We start from the raw sequence: 20,409 nt of genomic DNA on the forward strand, positions 1-20,409 counted from the left end.
ACTCAACAACCAAACAAAACGGCTCTTTTCAGGGCCACAAAATCATTATTAAAGAGTTTAACGATGTAATTCTTTAAACATATTCAAAATCAACAGATAGCCTACCGGAATCCTACGTCAACTATGCGGTCGTGGCTCGAACAAAACCCTTCTGTGACTTTTTTGATATTTTTTATGTAAAGCTGAGGATTTTTAATATAACATATCGCGAAACCAGGGAGGCTTTTTTTTTGTTTTTGAATTATTATTTTTCAAAGTTAACCGAAGCTCCATTTGCTTGATTATTTCTTGAGTTATGCAGAAGTTTATGTTCCATTTGTATGGCATCCCCCTTCCCTATAGAGAGGGGGTAGGTGTGTTGAACCACCATAGAAATATTTATTGCTCCCTAAAACCTCCATACCGTTCTGAATCATTTTTCGGACACTTAAGGCATATGATGCAGAAAACAGATCTAAACTTTATGCACAGGTATTATTTGGTTGATATGTTTAATAAATTAGTTCAATATGCTTTTAAGATTTCTACTTTGGTACCTATTTGATTGAAAACATAAAAAAATCATCGAATAAAATGCTTTCCAAATGAATTAAATTCAAATTTCGGACACTTTATTTTGTAATTTTTTGGACGAAAATTACATTACACTTGATTATATTTGAGAGGTTTAGAATGCAAGGGGTGTAAGTGACGATTGTGACACATTTACCCGAAACCCACTCACCCGAATGACAGTTACCCGAAAGACATTCACCCGAATTCCACTCACCCGAATGTAACAAATACCCGAAAGCGACAGCTACCCGAATGTAACATCTACCCGAATTGACACTTACCCGAATGCGACATTTACCCGAATGCAACAATTACCCGAATGTAACATCTACCCGAAAGCGACACTTAGCCAAAAGAAGGATATATTCTAATAATACACAAATTTTACTATATTTGTATTTGTATTTGTATATTTAATTCTGATCAGTGTTATATAAAGATCATATTTGTCTCATACTTTCATTTCCATTCAAAAAGTATTATTCGTGGGAAGTACAATTCGAGAAATACTGGCATTGAATAAAATCCTTTTCAAAATAATGAAAAGTGAAAGAATGCAGTTTTATAATGTATTATGAGGCGTCGGACGCCATACGTTTATCTGGTGCATCACATTTGCAACCAGGCAATCAAAATGCATGACATGCATAATTAACCGGGCAAACGTTATGCACCAGGTAAACGTATGCTGTCCGACGCTCGCTAACGCTCGGTCGGACCTGACTCAAGGATCGTCTCCTATGTTTCAAACAAACCGGGCAATCGGTGGAACACAGGTTTGCTTGCGCGAGGCCGCCGCTTCCGATTTTCATTAAAAAATTTTATGTTAAAGTTACCTGTTTAATTTTCGGAATATTTCATAACCCATGCTCATTTCTGAATGATCTCTTGGTCTTAAAGAGCAATACGGAAAGGAAAGATGACAGCATGTCAATTGTGCCTACACTAATTTCTAAAAATAACACAGCAAAGTCTCAACATCTTTTTCGAATTTCCTCATTACAATTTCTCAGTTTACTTCGTAACTTCCTAACAGCAGATTCGACAAAACTCATAAACTGATTTGTCGGAATTTTTCCTTCTTCATTCGGGTAAATGTCGCATTCAGGTAAACGTTGCATTCGGGTAAATGTCCATTCGGATATATGTTGCATTCGGGTATATGTTGCATTCGGGTATTTGTTACATTCGGATGAATGTCATTCGGGTATACGTTACATTCGGGTAAATGTGCTTCGGGTAAACGTGTTTCGGGTGAATGGGACACAACCGTAAGTGACTTGACCGATTTCTCTTCGTCAACTTTTTCTTTGATTAATAACTCATCTGCAAAAACGTTCCAATTTGAGTATGCTATAGAATCCGATAGATGAGGTTCTGACCTACCTTTCACATTGTCAAACACAGCTGGGAATGAGTTTGCGGCTAAGTTATTACCAAAAGAGAGTGTCGATGTAGAGAATTCGATCAAATCACTTACACCCCTTCCATTGTAAGCCCCTCATTTTATAGTCTACTGCGAAACACTTACCAAGCAATCACAGTAAACTGTTAACGATGATGAAAACTGATGAAACACGGGAGAAATTTCAATATTTATGACCGGGTAAAATCTAGGTGCTCACCCTAAGGAAACGTCAAACACAAACGATAATGAGTAGTGTTGTAAGATTTCTGCTTTCTTTTTCTGAATTTCTGTTACAATTCAAATGTAGTTCTCAATGTAATGGAAGTGAAACCAAGGGATTACTCTAAAGAACCAATTGTGATATTAATTTTATAGTTAGATAATCAGTACATTAAGCATTTCAAGATATTAGAACAAAGTGTCCGAAATATGACACAGAACGGTATGACAAATTTGGTTCCGTTTGCTTGATTAGTTTTCGATTAAGCTACCCCTCCCCCTCCTTTAGTGAGGGAGGAGGAGTGTCGAATCTCCATAGAAACATTTCGTGTCCTCTAAAACACATGCCAAATTTGGTTCCGTTTGCTTGATTAGCTTTTGAGTTATGCAGAAATTCATGCTTCATTTGTTTGGCAGATACCATCCCACACAAAATACAATGGTTACACATTAGAGTGCCAATGGATGTATGGGAAAAAAGTGACCCTCGAATTTTCAAAGCGAACTTGATTAAAAATGTTGATTCCCACGAAAAACTACCCTATGCAAAATATCAGCTCAATCGGACTTCATTTACTAGTGTCGCATAACGGTCTTAGAATTGCATGAAACGTCGAGATTTACTGTTATCTCGGATTTTTTTTGGTCAGAAATTGACTTTTCGGCACTTGGTCGTTTTAGTCTGAAAAGTCGATTTTTGACGAAATTTTTTTTTTCGTGATAGCTTGCAATTCTAAGACATTTGGCATCAAAAAACTTTTTTTGAAAACCCCGATTTCCTTTACTCCCCCTTGGGTGATTTTTTGGTTTTCAAAAAACTTAAACTTTGACCGCTGTGCGACACTAGTAAATGAAGTCCGATTGAGCTGATATTTTGCATAGGGTAGTTTTTCGTGGGAATCAACATTTTTAATCAAGTTCGCTTTGAAAATTCGAGATGGCCATTTTCATTGGCATTCTATTACACATATACACTCTTGTGAAAGAATTACACTTTTGAGAGCATTGTAAACTGTAAACTAGTTATAAACTAATCGGTGGAAACTGTAGTTTCGGGGATATATTTTTTTTCAACATGTGGGCTGAACACTGTCGACAGGAAAAGCTATCTCCCTCTACCGACTCGACTATATCATTTCATTCTTCCCAGTCAAGTCCCAGTGTCTTCATTGCATTTTGAAGTGACTTCCCCCAAAACGAATTCGTTTCTCTCTCTCCTATGTATCATTATGCATGCATCGATGTTTGAGATCAACGTGGTTTGACGTACGCTACAGGTGAGCTAGATGTATAAAATATCGTGCAGTGTGTATGTTAGACTGCCGAAGCAGTTCTAGTCGAAGCGAAGCTACTGAGCACAGTGTCGGTCTTTTCATTTTTTACCTTCGAAGATTTCGGGCCCTGCTCTCAATTAATAACAGGAAAAATGTCGAATTTCGTTATTCGTGTTAAAGTATCAAAATTACTCTGTTTTGAGGAGGCTGAATTAGATGACTATTAAAACTGAAAGAAGATGAAGAAAACATATTTTTTGTAGTTATTTCATTCAATTATACCCTCTTCTTCACACAATAGCAATATTACAGAGAAGTTCAACTTTCGATCTGTGACACCGTGCGCGAGTATACGAGTCACGAGTTTGCGCGCGAGTACAGGATAGTTAACGAGCTAACGAAAAATCCCCCGACCAGAACGGGAATCGAACCCTTGGCATAATAATGTGGGGCGCCAACCATTCGGCCACGGAAACACACAGCTTTAAGTTTTATACATCTAAAAAAACACCCGTTACTTGATTACGCACGGGATAATAATATCTTTATACGATAAGATTGTATATAATGTTAGCTTTTAGCTATATTCTGAAGTTTTTCCGTTAGTGACTATGAAGAGACAGTTCCACAAATACTCATCGATAATATTTTTTTACGCTTAAGGCTGATTTAGACGATGCTAGTCAGCGCTCTAGTTGAATTATCCAGTGAATAGAGAACAGACACTCTGTTCAAGTAAGAGGCCAATTATTTGTTCGATACTGGTACAACTAACTTGAACAGAGTGTCTGTTCTCTGTTCACTGGATACTTCAACTAGAGCGCTGACTGGCATCGTCTAAATCAGCCTTTAGGAGCAGCTCTTAACATCCACGAAAGAAGAACACAGAAGCCAATTACAATGTGAACGAGTCAGATTGTGTGCAGAATTGCTCAACAGCACCGTTCTCATAAAGGGTGTGTCACATCAAATTGCATCACGGAAAAAACGCTGTAGAAATTCGCCCAGTAGACCGATCCTTTTGAAAATTTTAGACAGTAAAATAAAATCTATTAAACAACTTTTGGCATTTTCTTTTTAATCATACTTCGAGCTCAAGCCCGTATGCTCGCACCTTCCTCTTTACCCCGTCCATAAGGTTCTGTACAACGTCAGGTTGTAGTTTTTTTTTAACAGAAATCCATTTTCTCTTGAAGTCCGCCTCCGATTTGACAACTTTTGGGTTCTTCCGGAGGGCCTGCTTCATAATCGCCCAATATTTCTCTATTGGGCGAAGCTCCGGCGCGTTGGGCGGGTTCATTTCCTTTGGCACGAAGGTGACCCCGTTGGCTTCGTACCACTCCAACACGTCCTTTGAATAGTGGTACGAAGCGAGATCCGGCTAGAAGATGGTCGGGCCCTCGTGCTGCTTCAATAGTGGTAGTAAGCGCTTCTGTAGGCACTCCTTAAGGTAAACCTGCCCGTTTACCGTGCCGGTCATCACGAAGGGGGCGCTCCGCTTTCCGCAAGAGCAGATCGCTTGCCACACCATGTACTTTTTGGCAAACTTGGATAGTTTCTGCTTGCGAATCTCCTCCGGAACGCTGAATTTGTCCTCTGCGGAGAAGAACAACAGGCCCGGCAGCTGACGAAAGTCCACTTTGACGTAGGTTTCGTCGTCCATTACCAGGCAATGCGGCTTCGTCAGCATTTCGGTGTACAGCTTCCGGGCTCGCGTCTTCCCCACCATGTTTTGCCTTTCGTCGCGGTTAGGAGCCTTCTGAACCTTGTATGTACGCAGGCCCTCCCGCTGCTTGGTCCGCTTGACGAATGAACTTGACAAATTCAGCTTATTGGCGACATCCCGGACAGAACTTCTCGGATCACGTCTAAACTGCTTAACTACGCGCTTGTGATCTTTTTCACTGACGGAGCATCCATTTTTGCCGTTCTTCACCTTCCGGTCGATGGTTAGGTTCCCGAAGTATCGTTTTAGTACTCTGCTGACCGTGGATTGGACGTTTCCCAGCATCTTACCGATGTCCCGATGTGACAACTCCGGATTCTCGAAATGAGTGTACAAGATTAATTCACGACGCTCTTTTTCGTTCGACGACATTTTTCCAAATTTACGAAAAATTGACAGTGAAGCATGGCCAACGTGATCTATACACTCTTATCTGATTATAAAACCAAAGCTGAAGATATAATTCCTAAAAATTAAATTTCTACAGCGTTTTTTCCGTGATGCAATTTGATGTGACACACCCTTTATTGTTCAGTGTGTAAAATGAAGCAACATTTTTCATCGTGTTATTAAAAACAATCGGGTTCACACCATTCCTGATAGCAATACAGTTTATTTGTTAATTCGTAGTATAATTGTTGTATAGCTTCAAGCTGAAATTTAAATTTGGAAATATCTGCATATTACATAAAAGTGCGCTATTTGAAAACCTGGATGTTTAATTCCTTCGAAGCCTTCGAATCGTTCCTAACTCCTGTCTCTATCACATAATTGTCTGATAATCTATAATGATATATTTCCACTGAAATTAGATATCGCAAGGTTTTGAACTAACTCTAATTCCATACCTTTTAAATTCAATTAAATTCGTTTTTGTTTTTCACACATTTAATGTAATAATTTTTCCGTGATCTTCAATCGCGTGTATGCTGCTAAACGTTTCGTTCAAACTGTTATTTTTCACAGTAACCGTCGTTGTGACTACATCGGCAGGTTTACTGCGATCGTGGCAACACATCGAATGTTGTGCGAAAGAAGGAACAGGTAGTGATAAAGACAACCGTGGGATTTACACTTTATGGAAAACAACCAAAAGACGCGATGGTTCTATCCCTAGACCCGAACTGCAAGCCACCATCTTTGGCGTTTAGAATATAAAAAGTTAGTGACTGGAGAATTTATGATCATATCATATGAATCATATAAATTTTCTAGATGATTCAAAGCGGGAATAGTAAACGAATAAGCACATTCTCATGGTACGTGGCATCTCATCCTTCTCATTATTGGAAAAAAGTAAATGAACTAATCTGGATTTCTAGAAAATTAATCAGAAGAAGGTTAGGTTAAGTTAGGTCAGTCGATGACGTTAGGATTGTATGAGGGATAAAAATTCTGGCCTCACTTCATGATGTGTTGACGTTGAGAGTTTATTCGTGAATGTTGTTGCTGTGCTCATTGCTCAAGCCGCAATCTGCACAATGAAAGATACGTTTATTAAATAAAATAAGTTAAGTAGTTTTTAGTTTCGGAGAAGTTTTATTCAGTTTATTCGTCTCTAGAAAAGAATTGTTTGTTGATTTTCTCCTAATTTAAGAGTCGATTTCTCACATATCACGTTGCATCGAGAGTAATAGATGTATGCATTGTCTGTTCTGTTATTCAATTTTTTATTAGGAATTAGAAATTGGCAGCCACCCAACTAGCAACCACTCGACGGCGGCCGAGATGTCCATCATCATCAAAATATTTCCGGCGAATGAAAAATTCGAGTACAAAGCCTCAATAAAGCAAAGCAAGAAGAAGTATAATCAAACGGCGTAGTCCTACGTCTCTCCGGTTATGTCCACGACATTACCACCCGTATTTTTTTGTCTTAGGTACATTCATACATTTTTACTGCTCAGCTTTACTGCTTACTGCTGCACATGTACGTAGCCAGTGGTCCCAATTTTCATTTCTGCTAATCAAAACAATTCAAATTACTACAACAATTCGTTATCGTCCCTCATTAATTGCAGTTTTATTCTAATGTTTCCCTAATAGCCTTCCTTTCAGATCCTTTGTCAGCCTTAAACGGCGCTGCGTTCAAACCCATCGAACGCATCCCAGCATCCCTCTGCATCCCATTCGATCGGGCAAGGTGTTAAAGAAAGAACACGGCACCGGTCTGTAATCATCCGCTGCTAATAGGTTATACTTTTCCATTCGGTAAACCGCCAATTACGCTTTGATTCCAATCCTTCAAAAAGCACAAATTGCGCCACTCCAAAAGGCAGCAGCATTGCAAGAGGTATCCTTTTTTGTTGCTGTTGTTATTGTTGTACCTCGGATCCGCCGCGCGCTGATTCGAGAGGAGAAATGCGTGTAAAGGATGCACCGCGCTTCAGCCGGTCATCGACAGCTCTCTGGAGGACGAAAATGAAAAAAAGGGAAAAACGCATCCCACAATGTGTGAAGTTGTGAGATCGTGAGAATTAACCTGATATGCCGCTGCCGTCCGGCCAGCGAAAGGGGAGTTAGCTGCGGTTTGGATCGTGTTTTTTCACATATTAGAGCTAAACGCAGCTGGGCTTTTGGAAACTCTTCTCCAGGAGGCGGCGAAGGTTGGGAGGGATTGGATTTTTTTTCTTCTGTTGTTGACCACAGTTCGCGGTACTCAATACGGAGCATAAATAATGATCTTCTGATATCATTAACCAATCATTGGTTCGTTTCGAGGCCTTTGTTGGACGCCGCGTACCCGAATGGCTGGTGCTTCTCCGGCAAATCGTTATTCAATGAAAACTGCAAGCAATCATGGCAACTGCAAAGAGGTGGCAGACGGGGCGCACGACCGGTGATGAAGAGCATCAGCGCGAGGGCTTCTCAAATCGAACAGTGGGCCCCAGCGAGTGGATTATTGGATACTTGAAACTGGATGCTCCAAGTTTGAGGAAAATATTTTGTTTTTAAACCCCGAATTGAACCGTAGGAATACATCGGAATGGAATCTCATCTTTGCAGCCCACAGTCACTAGATACATGTCTGACCGCACATAAATCGCCTTAACCACAGTTTGATCGATCTTTGCGCGTGTAGCCGAGTGCGGCGACTTCGCGGCATCGAGTCGCCGCGAAGGTCCATAAAAATCGCGCGCTGCTTAAAGTGTAACTGTGGCCCTAAGCGTTCGATCGAAGCGCAGTGTGATAGGGAGGGAAAAGGGATTCGCGCTCGGAAAGGTCCTGAGCTACAAGCGCGCTGCCTGGCGGAGGCGTGGCAATTTAGATGCCGACAAAGGCCTAAGTATAGACCGCGGCTGCCAGACATTTCATGAGATGCTTCGGACGATCAGTCGCGGGGCCCCGCTACAATTCGCCGCTGCTATGCTGAGCAAATCGACCCGGCCACTGGGGAACTTCCTTTTTCCGTCACCTGGAGAGTGGCCTGGTCGCATCGACTGCAACGAATTTCTATTTCGGGTACTCTATTGAATTAATTGAAATGATGTGAAGAAGGAAAATAATAGATGAATTGAAGTAATTTGAATGTAATAAAGTTTCAGAACACAACAATTCCACAAAATTTCACAAGAAAAAATAAAGTGCAAAATCGGGAAAAATATATTTTTGTAGGTTTATTGTTATCAAGCTTTAAGGAAAATATTACAAGAAAAATATTCTTCTGCTTTTCTGATGAATTTTCGACCTTTCCTTGAACACCTGTATTGTCGGATGTATTGTCCATTATTACAATCTTGTAGAGATTATTACAAGCATACGTGTGTAGTTAAAGATTCTTTTTTTTCTATATTTTACTTTTTTTTATTATCTTTTTATTTGTTATGGATTAAATATAGACATCTATGATCCAACCTTTTTGATTTTTCTCAAAATCCTACTTTTTTTTTATTATACATATATTTTAAATCTCGCTTTTCCAAATCCAAAAATCACACGTGTGAAATAAACGATAATAATTTTTTTCAATTACTTTCAAGTATTCAAATACTCCATTCATGCATCATTCATTCATACTGGAACGTCTCCCTTGTTCTGCAACTCTCAATTATCTCATTCAAACAACTGAAATATTGTAAAAAGAAATATTAGTGATCTCTTAATTTTATCTTCATGATATCTTTATGTTGTCTTAATTTTTCGCTACCTTTAAAATTTTCGCTTTTATTATTTTTTTTTTCTAGTTTGTATCCTCAATTATTCTTCCTTCATTTTCTCCATGTTTTATTTTCTTTTTTTATATATTTTTTTTATTAGAAGTAACTTTTCTTCTTCAAAACCTCTTTATTATTGTTCTTCTTTGCGCTATATCATCTCTGATTTTTTTTGGTTTTTTCAATATAGCTTTTTTTCTAGCATCCTCTTCTCCAATTATCTTTTTCTTTAACCCATTATTTTAACATAAACTTTTGTTATTCCCCTTGCTTTGCATTCCATTCCATTTTATTATCTTAACTTTATTTAAAACATTTTCTTTTTTTTTAATCATTTGCATTTCTATATTTTTTTCTTTTAATGTTTTCCTCCTATATACAGGGAAACTTGGATATAACACACCCTCGTTATAACGTACCCTCGATATAACGTCACTCGATATAACGTACATTTTACCTCGATATAACGTACACAATTCCAAAGTGTAAAGGAAAAAAAAATCATTATTTTTTTTCCTGAAAGAACAATGAATTATCTGTATTGTGATGCTAAAACAAGTTTTGTACCTTCAATCAATCCTGAAATACAGCTGGTTTTGTGATTCCGGATTCTAAATGAATCATGTTTTAATCAACAGTACGAAGGGAAACATCATGAGAAAGGCTGGCTTCGTCTTCTGATTGAAGTTATTCATTAACTTAACTAAAACAGCAAAACAATAATGTATTATAGACTACGTTTGTGAGTACTTTATTATGCTTCGATATAACGTACAATTCGATACAACGTACAATTTTTAAAGTGAAATGTACGTTATATCGAAGTTTACCTGTACATGTGAATCGATATTACCTTTACAGTAATAGCAGAGCTATTTTGGTTTTTCAGCTCTTCGGTATATTCAAAAGTTATTCTAGCAATTGATGGACGCATTTTTATTATAGTTTAGCTGTGGGTAATATGATATCACGTTGTATGTAGTTTTCCAATATGTCTACTTTTTCTTTCAGTATGTTTTTTATTTCTCCCCTTTAGATTTTTTTCTTTATTACTTATTAATAATATTTATTCATCTTCTTTTATAAACTTTATTATTTGTATCATTTAAAAAAAAGAACCCTTCGGTTCTTGCATACTCTCCTTTATTTAATCTTATTAAATCATCATTTTGTTCATTTACTTTTTTTTCCATCAACATGTGTATGCTTTAGCTTCATTTTTTTTTATTGATTTCTCCTTCTCTGTTTTATCTACTTCTTCTTTCAGTATGTTTTTTCCCTTTAGATTTTTCTCTTTATTACTTATTATTTCTTTTCTTCACTTTTTTCCATCAAATCGTGTATGCTTTAACTTCGATTTTCATTGATTTACCCTTCATATTCCTTGCTTTACTGTCGATTCAACTTTTATTTTCACCCACACATTTCACATTTTATACTATGTCTTTCTCTTCAACATCCATTCGTTTTCTGTATCTCGTTCGTCATTAATTTTTTTTCAACACCTATATTGTTCCCAGTTTTAGGGTCATATTTTGTTCCACATTTTATTTTGTTATCATTTTCGCATTTTCTAAGCATCCTATCAATAATCAATAATTATTCAACGAAAATATTTTCTTTTTCATAACAACACGATCCTGTTTCAATATACCCTTGATCTACAGCCATAGTTTTGAAATACATATCTTGCTCTCGATACATTTACCACACCCATGTTGTCACCCTTAGTGGCATCAGTCGGTCTATTCCTACTATTATTATGAAGTTCGACTTCCTTAGTGTTTCCATTCATTTTGGTTTAATTCGTTCTTCAATGTTGCGATTTCTGCTCCTTTCTTGCGCTCGGCATCGAGCAGTTTTAATGTTAATGTATTAAGAGACTCGTATTTAATCTTAATCTGTTCATAATTTTCTAATGTTTTCTCCAGTGTCCGCAACCGAGTTTTTCATCTCCTGCGCTTCTTCCATCGAGCATTTCTTTTCATCACTCACACATAATTCCTCTTTCTCATTAGTTTCCAGCAATGTTTGAATCCGATGGTCCAAGAGTTCTTTTTCCTTGGACAATTTAGCGTTATCATCAAGAGATAGTTTCAATTGTTCTGCTGCTATTTTATTCTTCTCTTTCAACTCATGGCATTTTTTCTTCTATTTTTCCAACTGTAGTAATAGGCAATTTTCCTTCACTGGTTGTGAATTTCCACTCTTTACCTTTTTCGATGTCGTTTCGTTTTTCTTGAACTGGTTTTTGCATTTGAAAATATTTTTGTCCTCTGCCTTCCTCGACTCGGTGTGTTGATTTTGTAGTCGTTCTATTTTTTCACTATTGATTGTTCATCGTTTTGAATACTTGCGTGGGGGTTTTCACAACTGTACGAAATAACTATAGATTGGCTCGGTATTCGAATTGGCCTTTTAGAAAAGGTATGATTTTATTCGCGATAAGATGTACTCTTGGATATGATCTTTATTTAAGTGAGGCTGAGCTGGCTACTGTATACGCGTTATATAGTACGCACAGAATCCGATCACTAACCCGAACTCACAGGAAAGCCTATTCCTACTCTTCCGCTAACTTGATCTGAGTGAGTGAGTGGTAAGAGTAGCGTTAGATAGTATGCACGCTATACCGTTTCTCATATAAACTGTTATACAAATTATAGGGTGATTCAATTAATCCTTAACATAGCCGGCCTTTGTTGAAAAGTGTGATTTTCAATAATTCAATTCTACATCTAAGTTTGGTGACAAAATTCAAAATCTAATTCACATGAGTTCTTCGTTGTTATTGTGGACTGCGATTATGTTCAGCTGGCAATCCTGGTCTTCGGCTCTCATTTGGGGGTGGTTGGGAGGTGTTATCTTCAATACGGTAATAAACAAACATGTGACACGTCGGCTAATCTTCGGTTCGACGATGCTCGTCGATGTCGTTGTTGATCACGTGCTTTGTCGGCTCTACGATTCGTCTTCGGTGTGTTGACATCTGTTTCGACCTTGGGACGGCAATGCGATCGTTCTCGTCTGGCAACGTCCTTCTTATTAGTCTTCCTCGTCGGTAGGCATTGTGGATGAGTGATAAACATCAGACGTCATTCATGGTTGTTGGTTGTGCAGTTGATCCTCGGAGCGGAGAATTTATGTAGTATCCAATGAGAGAAAAGTGTAAACCGGAACAACTCACCTTCGGAAATAATATGATGATGCAGGATAATCTGAAAATATTTGGCGGGCGTGGTGATTGTTCTGGCTATTGACGGTACGGTGTAGACGCCAGTGAGCATTGGTTGGAGGCGCCTTGTACGTTCCAGATGGTGTGGAGCTTGTCAGCAGTTGCGATGTCCCTCAGACGACGGACGACGTATAAACGATGACTATCCACAGTAGCTAGTTTTGATGATTATGCTCGTTTGACAACATGGAACGATAGGAAGCATTAGTTTCGAACTTAATGGTTCAACGGCACAACATGCAAGCGCTATCGCGCAGTAAGTTAGCGAAAAGGTTACACTTTAGCGAGAACATCATCGTCACCCGAATTTGCTGGCTGCTGGATCGGAAGTATGCAAACTTTGCTGATGGCGCGGTTGAATTCGCCATCCTTCGTCTTCACCGAGACTGCGCGAACATTTCCGTCGTCGCCACGGAAAATTCGAACGACACGGCCAAGGCGCCATTTGAGGGGAAGAAGATTCTCTTCCTTCAAGAGAACTAAGGGCCCAACAGTCACGTTGTCCCGCAGACGAGTCCACTTCGTACGCGGAAGTAAACCGGAAAGATAATCCGTACTCCAGCGTTTCCATATCCGTCTTACAAATTCTTGGGTCTGCTGATAACGATCGAGTCGATTCTGCGGCACTGATTCCAATGAAGGTTCTGCAACGGCCACTAACGGTGTACTAGGAAATGCCCCGGTGTGAGCACTTCCAAATCTTCAGGATCGGTTGACAGTTGAGTGAGCGGCCTAGAGTTGAGGTAGGACAATCAGCGTTTCTGGATCGTCCTTGTATAGCACTGTTGTGCCGATGGTTGATTTGAGGTGTTTTTTCAACGACTTCACGGCGGCTTCCCAGAGGCCACCGAAGTTTGGCGAGCGAGGGGGTATAAATTTAAATTGTATTCCCTCTTCTAGACAGTACGAAACGACTGCATGTTGATGTTGTTGGGATCTGAATTGTGCTAGAAGTTCAGCTATCGCTCGGGAGGCTCCTCAAAAATTTGTCGCATTGTCGCATTGTCGCATTCGATAATCGTCGGCTTCGAACGTCGTGCGATGAACCGCTTCAGGGCCGAAATAAATGCATCGGTGGTTAAATTGGCCACCAATTCGAGGTGGACAGCCTTTGTAGTCAGGCACACGAAAATGGCGACAAAACATTTGACTGGTGGAGTTTTGCGGCCAACGTGGCGATAAAAAAGAGGTCCACAGAGGTCCACACCAGTTTTCAAAAAGGGGTAAGTTGGTGTGACGCGTTCGCTGGGAAGATCTCCCATTAGCTGCTCTTGGATAGTAGGTTTGCAACGATAACACTTCATGCAGCCTTGCACCACTTTCCGCGCCAGGTTGCGTACTCTCAGTGGCCAAAACTGTTCGCGAAGGCTTGCGATCATAAGCTGTGGCCCAGCGTGCAGGAGCTTCAGGTGATAGTGTGTGACTACCATTTCCGTGAATCGATGATTTGCGGGAAGAATCATGGGATGTTTCCGGTTTTCTGAAATCGGGGCGTTATGAAGGCGGCCACCCACTTTGAGTGTTCCATTTTCCAAAATGGGTGTCAGAGTCTTCAATTTTGAGTTGCGGTTAACCTCCCCGTTAGTTGCTATGGCGTGGATATCGTCGGCTAAAGTTTCCTGTTGGGCGATACGAACGAGCACGTTCCGTGCTTCGTTAAATTCAATGATACGGAGAAAACCAGTTTTTCGTTCCTGCTGCATCCGTTGCTTGCAATTGTGGACAAATCTCAAAAGATGTGCCACTAGAGATACCAGTTTGACGTAAGAGGATCGTAAATCAAAGATAGGATTTGGTTCCCTAGTCTGAATGACAAGTGTTATCGAACGCTCTTCGAGTTCGTCAGTAGGAAAGTCTCCAGATGTAAGGCGAACCAGAGGCGGCCAAAATCGGTTCGGTTGACTGAGCCAAGGTGGCCCATTCCACCATACGGTGCAGCATTTGAGTTCCGCTGGTAGCATTCCTCGGGAGATTATATCCGCCGGGTTCTCGCTTCCTGGAACGTGAGCCCACAATCCATCAGCAGTCAGATGTTGGATTTCCGAAACCCGGTTGGCAACAAAAGTTTTCCATCGGGACGGAGCTGCCGATATCCAGTGGAGCACAATCGTGGAATCAGTCCAGAAAAAGCACTTCATGGAGAGGTTCAATGCTTTCTGGACCTTCTGGTACTAGTGGGATAATAATAATGCAGATGATAGCTCCAGCCGAGCTAGACAGATCTTTTTCTGTTTGCGAGTATTTCCCAGTGGTGCTAGTTTCGATTTTGAAGTTAGAAGTTTCACAGACGTATCCCCACTGGTAGACACGACGCGTAAATAGATGCATGCCCCGTAGGCTCGTTCAGAGGCATCACAAAACCCATGGAGTTCGATGTGGGTCGGATCTACAAGCGGAATAACCCAACGTGGAACGGTAATTGTCTCGACTATGACGAGTTGAGAACGAAACTGCAACCAACCTTGCTGGATTTCATTCTCTAGAGGTTCATCCCAGGAACGGTTGCTGCGCCATAAATCCTGGACAAACATTTTAGCGACTACTATTACGGGTCCGAGAAATCCTGGCGGGTCAAATAGACTGGCAGTATCGGAAGCAATCCTTTTGGTGATATGGGAGTAGTCCTTCCATTTGGGAACGTGAAAACCAAAAACATCTGATGCTGGTTCCCACCTTAGCCCTAGGGTTTTAATCGAGGCGCCAGGATCCAGTCCAAGAACGTTGCGTTCATCTCGCAAAGATTCCGGAATGTGGGCGAGAAGCTCCGGAGAATTAGATGACCATTTCCTCAATTGGAATCCAGCAGAGCCCATAAGCTGGAGCAGCTGATTGACTAGAATTCTTCCGGATTCTACATCTCTACAACCCGTTAGCAAATCGTCCATGTAGAAGTCCTTGCCTACAACTTCTGCGGCATCAGGATGAGACTGTTGACCTACTTTGGAGAGTTCTTGCAAGCATCGAGTGGCCAAGTATGGTGCCGAAGAGGTTCCGTAAGTAACCGTTGCCAGTTCAAAGATCCGAATTGGCTGGGAAGGGTCATCTCGCCAGAATATTCGCAGAAGACATCGAAACGGGGGATGCATCAGGATTTGACGGAACATTTTTTCCACGTCGGCAATAAATACGAATTGATGAATTCGCCAACGCAAAATAAAAGATACAAGATCATCTTGTATTACTGGCCCCACCATCAATGCATCATTAAGTGAAATGCCAGTATCAGTCACACAAGACGCGTCAAACACGACGCGGAGCTTCGTGGTCAAGCTATCCGGACGCTGAATACAGTGGTGTGGGAGGTAGTAGGGGGTGTACTGTGTGGGTACCGTGATGTCAGTAATCTCTTCCATGTGTCCTAACAGAAGATATTCTTCGATGAAAGCCGAGTATGCGGATTTGAGTTGAGGGTTGGCTTGTAAACGGCGTTCCACCGACAGAAAGCGACGTTTGGCGATTTCGTAGGAGTTTCCCAACATGGACACAACGGACGGTTTAACCGGAAGTTCGACAATGAATCGGCCAGAGGCATCTCTCGTGGTCGTCGCAGCAAAATTATCCTCGCAAATCGATTCTTCCACTGACATGGTGCTAGATGACTGGCAAGATTCTAGTTCCCAAAATCTCGTCGAAATCCTGAGTACACACGTGAACGATACTGACTATTTTCGGATCTGGTCGGCTAGTTCCGACTCTACCAGACACGACCCATCCAAGCAATGTATTTTGCAGCACCGGCTGCCCTGAACCGAGGCGAATGAGACCCTCGAGAAGTAGGTCGTAATAACTGTCCACTCCAATGATCATATCGATGACCCCAGGCATATGGAACTGGGGATCAGCGAGCACGATGTCAGTAGGAAAATTCCATTCAGTAACGTCGATGGGGTTCGCGGGCAGCTCACGGGTTACGGAACTCAAAATATGGAATTTCAGCTGCGTACTATAATTACAGCAATGCGACTGGATGTGAGCGGCGATGGAGTGTGTGGACACAATTGTAGACTGTCCGATACCACCGATGGTATGGTTATTTTTGGTGCTTGGCAGCTGTAACCGTTGTGCTAAATTCTCCGAGAGTATGTTTAGTTGCAAAGCAGGATCGAGCAATGCTCTAGCCCACAGAATTCTGCCAGAATATCCGATGACTTTAACGAGAGCAGTTTGCAGCAGTACAGTCGTTGGGATCCGATGAAAGTTGCTGACCAAGGAGGTGGAGCAATGGCTGAGCGAACCTGAGACTGACGGTTGACCTTCAGTGGGCGAAGGTTGCGAGGAAGTCTTATTTACGTTCGGCGAGGTAGATTGAGCGATTTGGGTTTGATTCTGATTCTGATTTGTAGTGAGCTGGGTTTGGTGGGGTTTAGGAGCATTTGGTTGGAGAAAATTGTGATATGGAGCTGGCTGATGGAGCATTGTGTGGTGTCTTTGACTGCAGACGCGGCAGGCACTAGAAGAACAGTTTCTAATTTGATGATCTGAAGATAAACAGTTGATGCAGAGAGCCTTTTTCTTCACCAAATCATAGCGTTCAGGAACTGACAGCTTTCGGAACACCTCACATTTGAAAGGTGAATGGATGGACTGATTACAAAAACCACACGACTTCGCAGAAGAACTGATGACGGAATGAACGATGCTAACCTTTGATTTCGGAACCTTTATTAGATCCAATTGAGATGTTTCAGGGAGACGTGACTTTACAGGTGCGATAGACTGAAGAACTATACAATGACCACGCAGGAACTCGATGAGTTGTTCGTATTTGGAAACCTCTGTTGACTTGTGATGGTTCTCCCATTGTTTGAGAGTAGATGTATCGAGACGAGAGCAGACGATGTGCGCCAATAATACACTCCATCCGTTGGTATCTATGTTCATTTTCTGAATCATTTGCAAATTCCTATCGAATTCATCGATGAATCGAGAGAGAGAATCGTAGTTTTCCCGTTTAATAGGTTCCACGGAAAGTAGAGCATCTAAATAAGTTTTGACAACCAGCTTCTTGTTATCAAAACGTTTGGTTAGCGTTTGCCATGCTATAGCGTAATTGGCTTCAGTAATGTCTATAGATTCGACGACGCGCTTCGCTTCTTTCGTAAGGGATGCGACAAGGTAAGAGAACTTGTCGACATCAGAGAAGTTATGGTTTGAATCAATTAGACTCTTAAAAGTGTCTCGAAATGTCAGCCACTCCGTGACTGACCCGTCAAAAGTAGGAAGCTTGACTTCCGGAAGCTTTATTCTACCAATCTGCTTCGTCTGACTATTAGAAGCATTCACTTCTACGTTGCTGAGTAGCTGTGACTTAGTCTCGCGTTCAGCATTTACCAAAAAACCTATTACTTTCACATAGCACTTCTCAAACTGCTCACGTGTTTTTCGACTGATTTCCTCCTGTTCCTTCGCGTCTTGTGTATCACCATCTTGCTGCAGATCGATCTGCAGGCGATTTTTCAAGAAATTTTCAAAAATTCCATCTAAACGGTCTTTCCACCCCGCTACCTGGCCGGCGTCATGCTCCTGATCGTAGCCATCCACAAATTCAACCACGTTGTGTAGGGTATTGAAATAAAAACATTCTTGTTTGCTCAATGCTCGTAAATCGGCAGGCATGACGAAAGATATTCAATGCACAGCTCTAATTGCTCACGTAAATTCAACCACCACCTCTTGTTAGTTTAAATCGCTTAAACTTGAAACCGGACAACTCAAATTATCCGAAAAACGCTCAATATGTGTCTGCTCCTAGTTTCATTTAACAATTGTCTGATGGGTTAGTCGCATGCTTCTACTCGCTTACCTCTAAACCAATGAACAATTAGCAGATCGATGACCGACGCCCGACGCCGCGACGCCTTTTATTGGACCAACTATTGTTTCAATTCTATTGTGTGGACGCAAGCCACACGCGGTCGACCCAAGCCAAGCCTTGGGGTCACCTTCACTTGGATGCTGTGTGGCTGCACTTTTGGCACTAATTTCCGATCTAAGCGGACTACACTTTAGTGTTTGAGTATTTCGATTCGAAATATTTTAAGGAGATATTCTCACTACGCAGTTCGAGTTTGTTCCACTAATGTTCACGACACTTTCACTCGACAGCGTTCGCGGAATTTTACTTTCGACCGGCGCGAAACTACTTTTACCGTTTAATTTTCTAACTAAAAACTTCACGACAAAACCTTTTGTCGGAATCAGAAAACTATGCAATTATACCGAGGCCAATCTATCCGGTTCGAACGACCACTTTTACTATGTACGAAATAACTATAGATTGGCTCGGTATTCGAATTGGCCTTTTAGAAAAGGTATGATTTTATTCGCGATAAGATGTACTCTTGGATATGATCTTTATTTAAGTGAGGCTGAGCTGGCTACTGTATACGCGTTATATAGTACGCACAGAATCCGATCACTAACCCGAACTCACAGGAAAGCCTATTCCTACTCTTCCGCTAACTTGATCTGAGTGAGTGAGTGGTAAGAGTAGCGTTAGATAGTATGCACGCTATACCGTTTCTCATATAAACTGTTATACAAATTATAGGGTGATTCAATTAATCCTTAACAACAACTTTGAGTCGTTTTTTCAGCTTCACACGCTTATTCTTCATCAAAAAGAAACACAGACAATTGCTAATGATACAATTAGTACACGACGGATTTCGTGCCAATTTGCACCAGTCAGAAATGGTCACCTTACTTGCGGTATGATTTACCGCAATATTATTGATATTTTATTTGATTGTTTTGCGGCACTTTTCCAAATTACTTTTGGCGATTGACAAACTCTTTCGAAGTAACGAAAATCTAGACAATTTGATGGATTCATACTTCTTCCAATCAAATCAATATTTTGCCGCACATATCATTCTACGACATCCCGGTATTGGTAGCTAGCTAAGTTGGGCCAGAACTCCACGAGACCTTCGTGATATCGAATGAACGGCAAAATTTTCTTCTGAACGCACATCTCCTTGTGAAGCTGTCAGTTCATAGCTGCTCCAGTGATGTTTGCTGGCATAGTAATAATACGACCGAAATCCTTCTCGCATACATATTCGTGGAACTGAATTGTGCGCGGCAGTGAACCAAATCACGATCGGAGATCCCAGGACTATTCCGGACTGCCACGATGATCATCGCTCGTAGTTGAGCTGGGAAGAAAACATAATACAGGGCGGACTCTATTATATACAGTCTCCGATTTATATTCACTGTATATAATCGAGTCAAGAAAAAAAAAATTATTTGTTTTTCATGCATATATGTATTGTTTTTTTAATATAAAAGAAGAATTTAATTTTTGGTTCATGCCCTTAAAGTCAGAAAACACCTTTCTCACATAAAAAAAAATAAATTTATACAGAATCTCTCAGAAGGTGATAGATGACTATAAAAAATCCTTCTGCGTATATGTTCGATCATCAACAATGACAGAGTTATAGAATTTTTTTCTGTTTCGGACTCATTTGACTCAAACTAGCTTTATATTAAAAAGTACGCTATGGAAGATGATTTTTTTTGCTTGCATTTGAAAGATGAAAAAGTTTGGATACAGTAGTGGAACATTCAAATTAGTGGATTTAAATAACATTTCAGGAGTGAAAACTTAAAAGTTAGTAATTTTTCAAAGTATCATTATTAATTTTATTCTAAAAATTCATACTAAACTTGATTGTTTCTAACAAATAAATTAAAGCTCTCTAATCGCTCCACAATATATTCTTAGACACCCAATCGATACAAACAATTCCTGATGAAAATTTATGCAAAATCTTTAAAAATCGTGATTTTTCCCCTACTGTACATATAATAGCCATTTAAAATTCTCT

General features: G+C 40.4%; 3 protein-coding genes across 3 annotated transcripts; all 3 read right to left on the reverse strand.

Annotated features, from left to right (window-relative positions):
- Nucleotides 1–13,530: 13,530 nt before the first annotated feature.
- LOC129773160 (uncharacterized) lies at nucleotides 13,531–14,709 on the reverse strand. The gene has a single exon (XM_055776735.1). It carries the CDS (start codon nucleotides 14,707–14,709, stop codon nucleotides 13,531–13,533), a length of 1,179 nt encoding a protein of 392 aa, XP_055632710.1.
- A 33-nt stretch (nucleotides 14,710–14,742) lies between these two features.
- Nucleotides 14,743–16,158, reverse strand: LOC129773161 (uncharacterized). Its single transcript, XM_055776736.1, has one exon. The coding sequence runs from the start codon at nucleotides 16,156–16,158 to the stop codon at nucleotides 14,743–14,745; it is 1,416 nt and encodes a 471-aa protein (XP_055632711.1).
- A 4-nt stretch (nucleotides 16,159–16,162) lies between these two features.
- On the reverse strand, nucleotides 16,163–18,187 carry LOC129773162 (uncharacterized). The gene has a single exon (XM_055776737.1). The coding sequence runs from the start codon at nucleotides 18,185–18,187 to the stop codon at nucleotides 16,163–16,165; it is 2,025 nt and encodes a 674-aa protein (XP_055632712.1).
- Between the last annotated feature and the right edge of the window lie 2,222 nt (nucleotides 18,188–20,409).

Source organism: Toxorhynchites rutilus, chromosome 3, assembly GCF_029784135.1.
Source record: "Toxorhynchites rutilus septentrionalis strain SRP chromosome 3, ASM2978413v1, whole genome shotgun sequence".
In the NCBI taxonomy this organism is placed as follows: Eukaryota; Metazoa; Arthropoda; class Insecta; order Diptera; family Culicidae; genus Toxorhynchites; species Toxorhynchites rutilus.

What these genes read in the sequence shown, in the direction of transcription:
- LOC129773160 (XM_055776735.1), bottom strand. Translation starts at nt 14,709, where the DNA reads ATGAAGTGCTTTTTCTGGACTGATTCCACGATTGTGCTCCACTGGATA.
- LOC129773161 (XM_055776736.1), bottom strand. Translation starts at nt 16,158, where the DNA reads ATGTCAGTGGAAGAATCGATTTGCGAGGATAATTTTGCTGCGACGACC.
- LOC129773162 (XM_055776737.1), bottom strand. Translation starts at nt 18,187, where the DNA reads ATGCCTGCCGATTTACGAGCATTGAGCAAACAAGAATGTTTTTATTTC.